Raw genomic sequence first — 16,020 nt, forward strand, 5'->3', positions numbered from 1 at the left:
TTTGTCTATTCCTCTTCATTCCTTTGGAATAAAATATGGTGCAAAAATTTGTTTGTGTAGCTTTTTACTGTGTTTCTGAGAGAACTGACAATCATTTAATGTATTTGTTACCAAGTTTAAATAAAAAAATGTAAATGCACATGGATGGTTAGTTGTGTACTTAATGTTAATTGCTGCTGCCTGTTAATGAAATAACTCACTGGGGCGGTCAATGTTAGAGAGGTCAAGAGTGGAATGCTTTTTGCTCTGTCACAATTGCCTCCAGTTAAACATTGATTTAAACCAGAGTGATTGTCTTCAGCACCTCCAATAAATTTCATAACTTCATCAACTTAGATTCCACTGGCCATTGTCCCAGACTATTTGCAACCACAGCAGCCTTTTCAACCCTGAGCTCTGTCACCATCACAAAAACTGCCGCCTTCCACCTCTGTAACCTCATCTCCTTCACCCTGCCTGCTGCTGGAACTCTCCTTCATGTCTTTGACACCTCCAATGTCAGTAATTCCAATATTCCCCTCTCCAGCCTCCATCAGTTATTTACCTCAGTGCGCCCAAATCTCTATTGCTCATATCCCATACACCAAATCTGCTTCCCCCATCATATGTATCCTTATTAGTTCCTGGGACCCCAATGCCTAAATTTTAAAATTGTCAGTCCAGTGGCTTCACACTTCCTTATTTCTGTGATGTTTCTGCGTGCCTGGAACCTTGCTCAGTGCTGAACACCCATTTTTTTCTAGTGAAAGGTTATTGAGTTAAAACATTTTCCAGAATTCTACCACCTCGCCCGCCCAGAATCGGAGCGGGTGAGGGTCCGACAACGGAAATCTCTGTTGACTTCGGGCAGGAATTTCCGGTCTGGCCCGAGCGAGGCCATAAAATCCCGATTATCTCCATTACTCGCTCCACAGATGCCGCCGCCTGACTTGTTGGTTTCTTTCTCGTGTTTATTTTGTTTTTATTTCAGAGTTTCAACATCCAGAGTATTTTGTGATTCTGACCTCTTGTACATCACTGAGGACCATGCTTTCGGCTACCCCACACCATGGAATGCGTCCTCCCAAAATACTTGCGTCTCATCACCATGCTTTTACTCATCCCTCCTAAATAACTTGGTTTCCAGCTCAACATCAATTTTCCTGCTGTCTCTATGCTATGCCTTGGGGATGCTTTATTCCAAGTTAAAGAATGCTGCATTGAATGCAAGTTCTGTTGGATTCATTCAAACCAACAACTGGCATTGACTGACCAAATCCGTCATTTAAGATCCTTACACGGAGTGCCACAGCGGGCAGGTCTAATGTGTACACAGACATGAAAGTTTCAACAACCAACGAACAGCTGTATAATCCCGTGCCTATAAATAGACATGGGCAACTCTGCATGATGCCTACTGAGAGACATAGTGAATTGTGGAACAACACTACATCCACCCACTGTTGTAGGAATGTACACTGACGTTTCAAGCATTTATTTTTTGGCTTCATATGCAATACACGGAGGGAAAAAAAATCACAAATACATTGTTTTTTTTACATTACAAGGAAAGAAACACCCCATGACTTTCTACTTTAAGGAACTGAATGGCACGGTTAATCTGAAAATTAAATTAATGCCACATTATGCTTGTCTACAACTATGATTTTGTTCGAGGGCATTATGACCGCATGGCCCCGCTAATACAGAGTGTTGTAACACACCCAGCATCTCGTTTCTGTCTACACGGACTTGAAGGATTCAGTTGCTTTTATGCAAATAATTTGCTTTATTTTTTAAACTTTTTAAATAAATAATACTAGAAAATGTTGAGGAAGCGTACTGAAATGAGATATATAAAAACACTACAAGGTCTTGTTTACACTTACATAGCCGCATTGGAATATACAAGTAAAGTTCTGTTAAAACAGGTCACATAAGAAACCATTTAACATTAGCAAGTATAAGAAAATTGTGTTTTTTTTTGTCAATTTTAGGTTGCTAAGTGACACTGAAGCGGGCAGTCACCAGACAATTTAAGTATACACGCAGTAAATTAAGGCAGCTGTTATTTTTATTCTTTTTTGAAAAACGAAACAGAGGGAAGGGCTATTGTTCCATTTGAATTGAAGAGTTGGTATCAGTCTGAGGATAATCTCGACACACAAAGAAAGGGGAAGACCCGCAGTGCATACAGAATTTGTCTTTTACCCTTGCAGGCCTTTCATTGGAGTTCTGTGCTTCTAATTTTAAATGTAATTTTTAAAAAAAGATGAGTGCAAGTTATTTTGTGGCGGCATTTTGGCAGTTACAGATGTGGAAACTAAGAATTGATAACGTACAGGAGTTTATTCATTTTATTTTCCCCAATCCCAGGTCAATAAAATTACCTTGTGAAAAAATTGCTGTTGATTTTAGTATTTTCTATGCAGTATATTGTTTGTAGTATATATGTCTATGCAATTGTTCATCTGAATGTACAGTGTATATGGAATATGACTTGATATTTGATCCTTCAGCTATTCATATTGAAGTACCGTCTCTGTCATAAATCTCTACCTTTTCCAGTTTAGTGAGATTCCTGATTTATCTTAAACGGGAGAGTGCTGCTTGATGTTTCCGCGTGCAAAAAAAAACCAAGCAAGGCCTATGCGGGACATGCACAATTAGATACATTTCCCTCTGTGCCTAAGTGGCCACCGGGTTGTGGCGAGTTCAATAAGATTTTTCCTTCACTTTAACACACTGCAGAAAATGCACACGCGGAGTAAGTTTAACTTTGGCCGATAGTGCAAAGTGCGCTCATTATTACCACCTTCGCTTCAACTAATATCGGGAAAAGGTGTGGAATCGGCGACCGCTCCGATTATGGTCCGTTTTACACTAACTCCCAAAAATGTAGCTATTCAAATAGTGTCTGCAATGTCTGGTGTATATATAGACATCTTCTGTGAAAAATCACAGAGGTTGTATAGAAGTGAATATCTATAATTACAGATGTTTTTGAGGAAATGAACAGATGGCCACGTGTTTATATATATATATATAAATCAGTCTCTAAGAGCATGCAACATGTTTATGGATATCCTGTTTTTCCAGGCAGGTTTAATGCATCTTTGCCATCCAGTAATCCACATTGTTGGAAGAGAAAGAATTGTTGAGGCTTTCCCATCATGTGTCTGGTTACCTTTTTAAAATAATTACATTCGAAATTTAGACACAGCGTGATTCGAGACAGATTTGACACGGAAAGGAACCATAAACTAAATAACCAAAAGTCCATTCAGCAAGTAAGCTTGGGTAGTAATACGACTGCCTTCCACATCTGCTGTTTATTTCAAATAGGCCGCGAGTTGGTACTTTACTCCCTCAAATATGACTGCATAACATTGTTAGTGTATTCCACACCCAGCATCTCTCATCAGTAAGGCCCCAACTTTATTGACAGCAACGACTCAAGTTTTATGCATTAAGAATATCTAGGAAAACAATTATTGGTCATGCTTTTCAAACTGTGTCTGATTTTATCTGAATTGATTCCATCAACTAAAGCCTTGTTTATAATCTAGACTGCAAACATGTTTCGTGTAACTTTGTGTTAGGAGACACTCAGTTTTACACTGTTGGGAATTCTATTCAGGTGATGTTCCCATTCAGCCTCTCTACATACACAAGTCATGAGTAACACAGTTATGTAGAGAAAGACAGTTCGGTTCTCTCTGCCTTTTCAAAGTTCTGGGATAATTCTAGTTCTTGAACAAGACATAAAGGAAGATTTTCCAAATTTGGGCTCCAAAGACATCACAATACTTCAGGTGTGACCTGACCTATTGTGTGCAGTTTTAGTGTCTTTATCTGAGAAAGGATGTCCTTGCTGTGGAGGGAGTACAGCAAAGGTTTACCAGGCTGATTCCTGGGATGGAAGGTCTGTCATATGAGGAGAGACTAAGTCAATTAGGATTGTATTCACTGGCGTTTAGAAGAGTGAGAGGGGATCTCATAGAAACTTATAAAATTCTAACAGGGTTAGACAGGGTAGATTCAGAATGAATGTTCCCGATGGAGGGGGAGTCCAGAATTAGGGGTCATAGTTTGAGGTTAAGGGGTAAACCTTTTAGAACTGAGGTGAGAAGAAATTTCTTCACCCAGAGCGCGGTGAATGTGTGGAATTCACTACCACAGAATGTAGTTGAGGCCAAAACCTTGTGTGGTTTCAAGAATAAATTAGATATAGCTCTTGGGGCTGAAAGGTCAAGGGATATGGGGGGAAGGGGGGGATCAGGATATTGAATTTAATGATCAGCCATGATCAAAATGAATGGTGGCGGAGCAGGCTTGAAGGACTGAATGGTCTACTCTTGCTTCGGGTTTCTATGTAATTCTGACCCTCACTGGCTGTCATTTTTCTGACCGCAGACAACAGTCTGTTTTCTGGCATACTTTCTTTGGGGGAGGCTTACTGCTGGCAGGAGCACATAATCAGGAAATTCTGTGCTCCAGCCTGAGATTTTTCCAATCATTAAAGATCAAAATAACGGATGAGGAATTTCTCAACCATGTACTCCAGGTATGCAGCAATCCAAAACCATAACAAATGAACAGGAGTTACATGGAGAACAAATTGAAAGTTTGGAATGTGCAATTGTCAATTTAAATGCCTCGTCTGTGAAGTGCTTTTATCAGATTAAGTGATATGTTTACTTGGATATATGAGCTTGCAGTTTCAATGCAGTTGTTGAACTCTATATTAAATGGGCTAACAACTGTTGTAACAGCATTGAGAGCAATTCATAGAAACACATTGATTGAGGTTCAAGAAAGCAGCTCTTCACCACCATATTCTGAAGGGCAATTAGGGACAATAAATGCTGCCTTGGCCAGTGACACCCACATTCCATGAATGAATTAAAAACGTAGTTAACTCAGTCTCTGAGCTATTACATCTCCTGCCCGCATGCTAACCCGATTACATCAAAACGTATTGTACCTTTTCCAAGGTATGCTTACTTTTTCACTTGAAGCTTTGAAGAGTGTCACCATCTGACACATACCTCCAGTTAACTGTAAATTGGCTAACTAAAACGAAATGGAGTCCTGATGAATGGGTCATTGGCAAACTCTAGTGGAGTGCCATAGGGATCAGTGCCAGGGCTTCAGCTATTTATGATCCATATGACTTGGGACCAATTGATTTGTAGCTAATTTGCTGATGATACAAAGCAAGTTGTGAGGAGGATATAAAAAGAGTCTGCAAAGGTTTAGAGTTAGGTTAAGTGAATGGACAGAGTTTGGCTTACTCAGTATCATGTGGGGAAATATGAAATTGTTTACTTTGGCATGAACAACAGAAACACAGAATATTATTTCATGCTGCATGGCAGAGGGATCTGGGCGTCTTTGTCTAAATCACAAAGAGGTTAGAAGTACAAGTAAAGCAATTAGCAAGCCAAATTGAATGTTGCCCCTAATTGCAATGGGGATGGAGCATAAAAGTAGGGATGTACTGCTGTAAATGTACAGTGCATTGGTGAGACTACACTTGGAGATTATTGTGTACAGTTCAGGTCTCTGTACTTGAGAAGGGACCATACTTGCACTTCAAGAAGTTCAGAGGAGATTCACAAGGCTGATTCCTGGGATGAAGGGGTTGTCTTATGAGGAAGGTGTGAGCAGGTTGGGCTCATAATCATTGGAAATTAGAAATATATGATCTTATTGAGTCTTCTGAGGGGGCGTGACAGGGAAGATGCTGAGAGGATGTTTCCACTTATTGGGATATTTAGAACTAGGGCAAACAGTTAAAAAATAAGGGGGCTGGAATTCTCCCATCCTGCTCGCCATTGGAATTTTAGCAGGTGGGTTGCAAAGAATGTGAAACACCATTAATGGTTGGGTGTGGATTTCTGGCTTTTAGACGAGCGTGGCCAGAGAATTCCACCCGTGGTGTCTCATTTCAGACAGAGATGAGGAGGATTCCTTCTCATGGGGCCATTACTCTTACAAATTATTTTCAACAGAAAGCAGTGGAAGCAGCAATATATTGAATATGTTCATGACTGAGTTAGACAGATTTCGGAACTGCAAGGGAGTCACAGGTTATGGGAGACATGCAACAAAGTGAAGTGACAGTCAGATCAATTGTGATCTTATTGAATTGCAGAGCAAGTTCAATGGGCCGAATGGCCTATTCCTGTTTATATTTCTTGTGATATTATGAGAAAGTTTTGCACTGTTTAAAACAGGTGCAACACTTTTGCAGATATTCATTAGAAGGTGTAATGTTTTAGAAGGGGAAGGATTCTAGTGTTTACAAATTGCAAAAGCATCAAGTCCTTGCTGGTTTGAAATATATTTCCCTGTACAAGCACTGTCTATAATAGTCACCATTTAATGGCAAGCTTTAGTGGAGCAGTGTGTTACTTATTCATGGGATGTGGGCTTCACCGGCAAGGCCAGCATTATTGGCCCTGAGAGCAATTAAGAGTTAGCCACAATGCTATTTGTCTGGAGTCACACGGAGGCCAGACCAGGCAAGGATGGCAGATTTCCTTCCCTAAAGGACATTTGCGAATCAGATTTTGTTTTACAACAAACAATGATCATTTCATGATTACCATTATTGAGACTAGTTTTTAATTCCAGATCCTCTTTTCCCCAGGTGGCAGATGCATATGACCGTACACAATGTCTTAAAAGCGGATGTGTACACCTTTGACAGCTCAGTGACTCACCTTGTCTTGGGGATGTGCTAGAGGGAAGAATGTAAATCCTAGCATTGTGTTGTCCACTGTACAGAATACACTTGTACAAGGCCTATTGACATACTACACCAATAACAGTGAAAAGAGTTCTACATCCAGCTGCAAACATATTTGGAGTGAAGATATTGCATCATTTTGATCTCCATGTTATATGCCTCAGTTATTACTGGTGCGCAGTGCATGATCACAGCAATGTACCCAGGGGTCTGGATAACACTTATTCCTTCACATTTTAGGGCAACTATAGTCCCATCTTTTCAATCTATGGGGTGAAATTGGGTTTGTGCGTCAGCACAAGATGGGCGACAAGCAGTCGGCAACCTGTTCTACACCTGCCCATTGAGCACTGAGAACAAACATGGAGCTGGATGTAAACATAGTAACACAGAAAATAAGAGTAGGCCATTCAGCTCTTTGAGCCTGCTCCGCCATTCATTATGATCTTGGCTGATCATCAAATTCAATATCTTGATCCCGCCTTCCCCCTGTATCCCTTTAGTCCCAAGAGCTAATTCTAATTTTGTCTTGAAGGCGACTGTTGATTACCTATCGTCCATTTTTACATTATTGTGCCATTAGAAGATCAAAAATATATGTCCAATCCCATTCTCAAACAGTGTCAATATCAAGCAACCCCTCAGTCAGTTAACTATACAGTTAGACGCAGAGTAAAACACCATCTCGGAATGAGGTGCCTCATGCACAAATTTGGTTTCCACGCCAACCACAGGACAACTCAAATTAAACTGAGAGGCGGGCAGTTCTGTGCGGTGTCTCCATGCTCATGGGCAGCAAATTTAACCGGGATGGGGACGGGGGGGGGGGGGGGGGGGGGCGGCTCATTCTTACTGGGACATTGTCAGCCCAACACACAGCAAACACTGTCAGCCCATCATCAGCCTGGGATCAACCAGAACTCAGCGCCAGGACTTTCCATTGTGATTGGCTGCCCTAACTTTGGTGGAAATTACATTATGTGGAGATGTTGGCGTTGGACTGGGGTAAACGCAGTAAGAAGTCTCACAACACCAGGTTAAAGTCCAACAGGTTTATTTGGTAGCAAAATCCACTAGCTTTCGGAGAGCTGCTCCTTCCTCAGGTAAGTGGGAGTTCTGTTCACAAACAGGGCATATAAAGACACAAACTCAATTTAGTGAGATTAAATCTCACTAACTGTCCTGGCTGGAGACAATACACATCTCTTTAACCTGTGCTTAACCCTCTCTCCACTCACATTGTCTGTACCTTTAAGATTTGATTACCTGTAAAGACTTGCATTCCAACCATTATCTTGTAAATTGAGTTTGTGTCTTTTTATGCCCTGTTTGTGAACAGAACTCCCACTTACCTGACGAAGGAGCAGCGCTCCGAAAGCTAGTGGCTTTTGCTACCAAATAAACCTTTAACTTTAACCTGGTGTTGTGAGACTTCTTACTGTGCCCATCCCAGTCCAATGCCGGCATCTCACATCTGAGCAATAAAGATAAAAGACAAAGGGCCAGAGGTGATACCAATACAATAGTTGTAGTGAACCCTCACTTCATAATGCTGAGACCAGCTGATGGTGGGTTCTCTTCTGAAAAAAAGAAATATAGCATGGGTAGCAATAGATTTGAGACCAGTCATGATCTGATTGAATGGTAGAACAGACTCCAAGGACTGAATTTGCCTATTTCTGCTCCTAATTCCTGTGTTGCTATGGAAGAGGAAAATGGAGGCGAGTAATTTGTTGGGCTGATATTTCATCTCTCTCTCTCTCTGAATGGGTTTACACATTAGGATTGCCGGTCTTAAATAGTCCGCCATCAGCTTCGTATTTCAGAATCAAATCTGACTCAACAATTTCCAACCTGGAAACAGGCTTCACCTTCCTGCTGAGAGAGAGAGCGCAAAGAGGCTGCTTTGTCTGCACGGCGTGTGACATGTCTGTCGCAGCCAGCAGACTGCCTTTCCTGTCTGAAGCACAAGCCTGGGGAGAAAAGGCAATGAGAAGCGTTTGGGGCTGTGGTGGGGAGTGGGGAGGGGGGTAGGGGGCAGCGGCTGCTCGCAGCTCGGGTTTGAACTTTCCCTTCATTCATTCTGTCACTGGATCCCATGACATCAGCGGGACAGCTCTTACATTTCTGAAAAGTTACACCAGGAAAAATAAAAGCCACTTTGATGGATTTAGTGCTTGGGAAATAAAACAGAACGGGAAGAGAGATTTTTTTAAAAAACATGTAACAATTAAATTCACAAAGAGGCAAAAAAATAAACTAAATTATACATCCATGAAACACAACTCATTGAAAAGATCAATATTTACTCACACACAGCTCAGGTTACAATGCCCAGTATCACCTCTCCCCCCTCCCTCCTAGATCACAACATGTTGGAGCTGCCCTCAAATGGTACCGGAGATGGCATATGCCAGGGGGCAGAAAGACTTCGGCCATGCCCGCACTGTGAGCTGCGGCTCCATGAGCTCCAGTCACGGGAGTGTCTGTGCTTTGCCATGATAGCTGGTGTGAACATTGTTGGCTTGAATTACACCGCAGGAAGGGACAGGGAGGGGGGGGGGAGGGGGGATGCCACACCGCTGTACATGACTACAATTAAACAAAAAAAACAATTTTGATATGGTATCATATTTATCGGACTTTTAAAAATAATTACACAAAACATCGAAACAAACTGTTGATTGCACAACGTAAGTCACCATGCAAAATGAGACACCCACTTATCCTTCAAGGGCAGTGCCAGCGGGCTGTGTGGGCGACACTGTGCACTATTGGCTGGGCCTAACTGTAGTGCAGACAAGTATACATCCTACCCTGTTTCCTCCACCCAGCATCCGCGGATTAAATTGCACATTTCTCTTTTCAACTCAAGAGAGGAGAAAGCAAAGGCAGAAATATTTTTTTTAAAAAAAAATTACAAGAGGCTGATCCTCACTTTTTTTTTGCAATGTTTGCATTTGTTACTTTGACCGTACCATGTTGATCATCCTAACAAACGCGCGACTGTGTGCCCGGGGTGGTTGCAAGGGTCTGTCTCACCCACTTCCTTCAGCACTGGCTCTGAAATGTCGCCGCAGACACAGAGAGAGAGATCTCTCCCATCAGGAGGTCTTCAGCCAACACTCCTTCTTGTGGCTCCCTGAAGGTGTTCTCCTCCAGGAGAAGATTTGGGGGGTGGAGGGGGGGGGGGGGGGGATCTAAACACAACGTATTGAACAACTGTTGAGCTTCTCCTGGCCATGTTGTAGCAGTGTGAACAGCCACGGTAAATAAAAAAAACCCAGAAACAATCATTCGCGTAGCTTCCCATTTCTATCCAAATAGGATCCAAGGGTCATTGAAGCAGGTAACACTGAAAAGATAATGTTGTTTTCTAAACAAACAAAAAGGATGGAGACAGCAGCAGCTGCCAGGAAGCAAGACTGTCAACATTGGCCGTGTGATCTGCACCCAACTCCCAGCAGATAGTCAAGGCAATCCACAACTGCTTTGCTTCAACTCCGAACGACATGACCCTGCTCTCTGCGTCTCCTTCCTGAACACGGCTGAGCAGGCGAGCCAGCAGCTGGGTCGCAATTCCAGCTGTTACGGGCTAGCAGCAAAAGATGGGCAGATTCAACCACATAACCTTCCTGTATTTTCTAATCCCAGGTTCGGTGCGGGAACAGTCACGGGAGAAAAGGGTTTAAATAATAAATCTATTTTTTTTTAAAAAGAAATACCTAAAATTGGTCCGTGCATCCATTTCTTTTTGGTGTTTAAAAAAAAAGGACAGAAGAAATAATAGCAGCCCTGGAGCAGGTCACTCTGGGGACAGTGTCAAGTCACAGGGAAATAAAGAGGGGGGAGGGAGCAGAAATAGGAATGCCACAAAACTTTGTTCTGATGGTTACTGTACATCATCTAGTGGGGAGAAGAGGAGGAGGACGAGGAGAGGTTGGACTCAGTTTTCTCCTGGACGGAATTGCTCCAGATTCTCTCTTTCAGCTCGGAACACTGGAAGTAGTGCCGCTTGCGGTGGGATGTCACCTGGCTCAACCCCTGGCGCTCCGGGCGGCTGCTGTCCGGGGAGCTGCCGGCTGCCGGCGTCTTGGTGGCGGGGAAGTTGATTGCGCTGCTCCATTTCTCCAGGCTGCTCAGCGGATTGTCAACCGAGATTCCTGAAAAGAGAACGCAACTGTGGGTGAATCAGCCCGGCCTCGACTCGCCCAGTTAAACCTTCACCACCAGCTCTCTGCCATCCCTGCTTCGCCCATCATCCCGCGCACCCCATCAGATAAAACCACTCTTCCAGAGATACCAGTCACAACATCACAGGGCGGGGGAGGACATCCAGTCCACCCACCCCGATTAGTTCACCCCCCCCCCCCCCGCCCACCTCGATAATTCAAAGTCATTTTCTGTTGTACAAACAAAAACAAAGTTTTTAAAGTTTACTTATTAGTGTCAAAAGTAGGTTTTCCTTTTTACTGTGAAAATCCCCCAGTCACCACACTCCTGCGTGTTTGGGTACATTGAGGGAGAATTTTAGCATGGCCAATGCACCTAACTATGGGAGGAAACCGGAGCACCTGGAGGAAACCCACGCAGACATGGGGAGAACGTGCGAACTCCACATAGACAGTGACCCGAGCCAGGAATCGAACCCGGGTCCCTGGCGCTGTGAGGCAGCATTGCTGACCACTGTACCACCGTGCCAATGTTTCAATTGTTTTAATTCAGTGTGGGTGGATTGTGGAACTTGGATAAATATACTAGGAAGGAAAATTTAAAAGATAGTGATTAAAGTTGAGAAAAGCAGGGCGCGGATGACACAATGGAGGCCATTCGGCCCATCGTGTCTGTGCCAGGGTTCCTGAAAAGCAAATACACTGGCACATTCCTACTGGCCCATTTCTGTGCTATAATACAATGAAAAGCTAAAAAAAACAGAATTACCAGAGCATTTGAATAAAGTGACTTTGAATTAATAGGGAGACAATGGCCTAGTGGTAATGTCGCTAGACTACTAATCCAGAAACTCAGCTAATGTTCTGGGGACCCAGGTTCGAATCTCGCCACAGCACATGGTGGAATTTGAATTCAATAAAGATATCTGGAATTAAGAGTCTAATAATGACCATGAAACTATTGTTGATTGTCGGAAACACCCAACTGGATAACTAATGTCCTTTAGGGAGGTCCTTACTTGATCTGGCCTACATGTGACTCCAGAGCCACAGTGGTGAACTCTCAACTGCCCTCTGAAATGGCCTAGCAAGCCATTCTGTTCAAGGGCAACTAGGGGTGGTTAATAAATCCTGGCCAGCCAGCACCGCCCATGTCCCACGAATGAATGAGTAGAGTTGCTGTGATAAGCGGGGCAGGCAGTAAAGACAACGGAACAGCTGGTCGTCTTCATTCTATTATCTCAACAATGGTCAGACTGAACATGATCTCCTGTGTGGGTCACATTCAGTTGCAGTTCTTGTGACTATCGATGGCAAACTGTGTCAGGGTCACACAGCCCCACCTTCACCATCCTTCCCTGCCAAACCTGGAGGAGAAGCATGTCATTTTATTCAAACCTTCATCCAATAAACAGGATTCATTTGCAACACTGGCACATGTAAGAAGTTTAACATTTTCAATCGGAATACTGAAAAAAGAATACATGCATTGCCTCATAATCCAACTTCACAATACTCACCATGAGAAATCTAAAGAAAAAAGATTTGGATAATCTCAGATGCACATATTTCAACAGTATTGACAGAGAAAGGGTTGAAAAGAGTCAAATGTAAAGATAATCAGCAATAACGTTCCAAAGCCAGGTTTTAAAACGTAAAGTATTTTCCATATCACAACATATTTATGACTTACCTTTTTATTTACCTTGGGACTTGGGTAAGACTGGCATTGCAGTATTCATTGCCCAATCCCGGTCGCCATGAGACAGTAAATGGCTTGTAATGTCCTCGGAGTGGCAATCAGTGGCAGTTTGCCACTCCGTAACAACTTAACCACACTCGAATACCAAAGCACCCAAACTGCCTGATCTTCCAGGCTGGGTGAGACTGAGGAAGTGAAGCAGGTCAGTGGCTGAAGCAGCCAATGCAGGAGTGGGGGACATGCATCCTTTTTTATGGCAATAGCTGCTGTAAAGTCAGTGAGTTGAAATGGAGAAGGTAAGTTTCTCCGGTAAGTGGATGGGATGGGAGTCTGGACATTGTGTGTGTGTGTGTGGGGGGTGGGGGGGCGGAGTGAGGGGTGGTATTCCGGTCATGATGGGTTGGGGTAACAGCTTGTGATGAGGGATGTGCCAGTGTGCCAGGTTGGGGGTGGGTGTCGAGTCGGGGGGGGGGGGGGGGGGGGGGCGGGTGTGTGCCGGGTCAGGGGTGTGTCAGCTCTGTGGGTTGGATGGGTCTGGGGAATGGATGGCTGTCTTGTGTCGAGTTAGGGGGAGTGTCAGGTGGGGAGGTGTGGGGTCAGGGGTTTTCAGGTCGGGAGGGGTATCAGATTGTATTGGGTCAGGGATGTGTCGGTTCTTATCAGGAAGAGGGTGTTGGGTTATGTGTCGTTGACTTTGGGGGAGTTGGGTTGGGGCTGTTGGGTTTGGGGTGGTCGGGTTGGGGGGGTCAGGTTGCAGGGACGGGTTAGGAGGGTGTCGAGTTGGGGAGTCGGGTTGGGGTGGTCGTTCAGAGGGGTCGGGTGTGTGTCGGGCCGTGTGTTGTTGAGTTTGGGGGTGGTCGGGTTGGGGGGGTTGGGTTGGGGGGTCTCGAGTTGTGTGTTGTTGAGTTTGGGGGTGGTTGGGTTGGGGGGGGTGGGTTGGGGGTGGTCGGGCTGTGTGTTGTTGAGTTTGGGGGTGGTCGGGTTGGGGGGGGTGGGTTGGGGGTGGTCGGGCTGTGTGTTGTTGAGTTTGGGGGTGGTTGGGTTAGGGGGGTCGGGTTGGGGGGTCTCGAGCTGTGTGTTGTTGAGTTTGGGGGTGGTCGGGTTGGGGGGGTCGGGTTGGGGGTGGTCGGGCTGTGTGTTGTTGAGTTTGGGGGTGGCCAAGTCAGGGATGGATCTTCACTTGAGGTGAGAGGTGTCGGGTTGGGTGTGAGATGGGGGGTTTACTTGGTTGGGGGTGGTGGGAGGGGGGGGGGCGGTGGGGGCGTGCCTGGCGTGTTGGGATTTCCCGTGTGGGGCTTGATCTGGCTCTTCAGTTCCTCTGAAGTTAGAAGTGCTTTTTGTCCTTCTGACATTTTCTGCGTAACTATGAGTGTTAAACTGGTAGAACCATCCGAAGTTAGCGATTTAAATTGCTTTGTTGGATGGTTCCCAATACAACGCAATGATCCAGGGGAAGTTAGTGCTTCTCAACAAGTGCCAGGTAAATCTTTACGCGGGGGCTTCAGAGAGGGATTCCCCAGCCCATCTTTGGGCTACCCTCCAAATCCTACACTGGGGAATCAGGAATTCATGGTCCAATATTCAGGCCCAGGTCCAGTGGAAGTGGAAAATTGCCTTCCCATTTCACACATGAATGAACTGCTGAATGTGTATAACAATCCAGCAGCTTTCATGTTTTTATTTTGGAGTTACAAATGACCAGATATCGATTTCATAACTTGTCACTCAAACTAACAACCTCTAGGTTGCTAGCCCAGTACCAAGACCAGCGGGCTGCTATACTTGACTCCCACTTTGCTGAAGACCAATAAAAGTGGATCGTGTCATATTAATCCCCATTTACTGTGGTCTGATGCTGACTGTACAAAGCCTGTTTTGAGAGCATGTTACTTAACTTCAGACTTAGAAAGTATTTTCCAAAGTTGATCTAATGTGATGCAACAGAATAGTGAAGTTTAGAAAGAATAAAATACAGGATGAGAAATGACACGTTGGCCCCATCCTGCCTGCATCCTTCATAGACTATAAGCAATTAACCTCATCTTAGAATCTACCTCATCCATGTAATACTCAGGGCAAATATTCCCCATAAATACTGTCTGATTCCCAAAGGTAACAAAGTAAAACTTCTGAATATTCATCCATTCCCAGATGAAGACAGAGGGTGGTTGTAGAGGGTTGTTTTTCAAACTGGAGACCTGTGACCAGCGGTATGCCTCAGGGATCAGTGCTGGGTCCACTGTTATTTGTCATTTATATTAATGATTTGGATGAGAATATAGGAGGCATGGTTAGTAAGTTTGCAGATGACACCAAGATTGGTGGCACAGTGGACAGTGAAGAAAGTTAACTCTGATTGCAACGAGATCTTGATCAATTGGGCCAGTGGGCCGACAAATGGCAGATGGAGTTTAGTTTAGACAAATGTGAGGTGATGCATTTTGGTACATTGAACCAGGGCAGGATTTACTCAGTTAATGGTAGGGCGTTGGGGAGAGTTACAGAACAAAGAGACCTAGGGGTGCATGTTCATAGCTCCTTGAAAGTGGAGTCACAGGTGGACAGAGTGGTGAAGAAGGCATTTGGCATGCTTGGTTTCATCAGTCAGAACATTGAATACAGGAGTTGGGACGTCTTGTTGAAATTGTACAAGACATTGGTAAGGCCACACTTGGAATACTGTGTACATTCTGGTCACCCGATTATAGAAAGGATATTATTAAACTAGAAAGAGTGCAGAAAAGATTTACTAGGATGCTACCGGGACTTGATGGTTTGAGGTTATAAGGAGAGGCTGGATAGACTGAGACTTTTTTCTCTGGAGTGTAGGAAGCTGAGGGGTGACCTTATAGAGGTCTATAAAATAATGAGGGGCATAGATAAGGTAGATAGTCAATATCTTTTCCCAAAGGTAGGGGAGTCTAAAACCAGAGGGCATAGGTTTAAGGTGAGAGGGGGGAGATACAAAAGTGTCCAGATGGGCAATTTTTTCACACAGCGGGTGGGGAGTGTCTGGAACAAGCTGCCAGAGGTAGTAGTAGAGGTGGGTACAATTTTATTTTTTAAAAAGCATTTTGATAGTTACATGGATAAGATGGGTATAGAGGGATATGGGCCAAATGTGGGCAATTGGGATTAGCTTAGGGGTTTAAAAAAAAGGGCGGCATGGACAAGTTGGGCCTAAGGGCCTGTTTCCATACTGTAAACCTCTATGACTCTATGACATGTCCACTATTCAATACTTTCAGCCAGAGCCCAACAGAATACTTTGCTCCTTGGAGTATTTGATCATCTCAGTGTCCTTATCCTATACCCTCTGTTAGTTTTGATGAACTTGTAAAGATGCTGTCTGTAGATGTATTTAAGAATTCATTCAAGCCAATGCAGCGAGGAAAGTATCACACTAGATA

General features: G+C 44.0%; 1 protein-coding gene across 4 annotated transcripts in view; it reads right to left on the reverse strand.

The window, feature by feature from the left end:
* Positions 1 to 9,164: 9,164 nt before the first annotated feature.
* The window catches only part of sobpa (sine oculis binding protein homolog (Drosophila) a), a 320,001-nt gene continuing 313,145 nt past the window's right edge, over positions 9,165 to 16,020 (reverse strand). For 3 of the 4 annotated variants that reach the window (XM_078212388.1, XM_078212391.1, XM_078212390.1), the window contains exon 9: positions 10,777 to 10,899. Coding sequence is in view for 1 of the 4 variants with exons in the window: in XM_078212389.1 (XP_078068515.1) it covers positions 10,643 to 10,899 (257 nt within the window). In the remaining 3 variants the exon portion in view is untranslated. Of the gene's footprint in view, positions 10,900 to 16,020 lie in introns of all 4 variants that reach the window. The other variant, XM_078212389.1, reaches the window with a different exon arrangement.

The sequence above is a fragment of the Mustelus asterias genome, chromosome 5, assembly GCF_964213995.1.
Source record: "Mustelus asterias chromosome 5, sMusAst1.hap1.1, whole genome shotgun sequence".
Classification (NCBI taxonomy): Eukaryota; Metazoa; Chordata; class Chondrichthyes; order Carcharhiniformes; family Triakidae; genus Mustelus; species Mustelus asterias.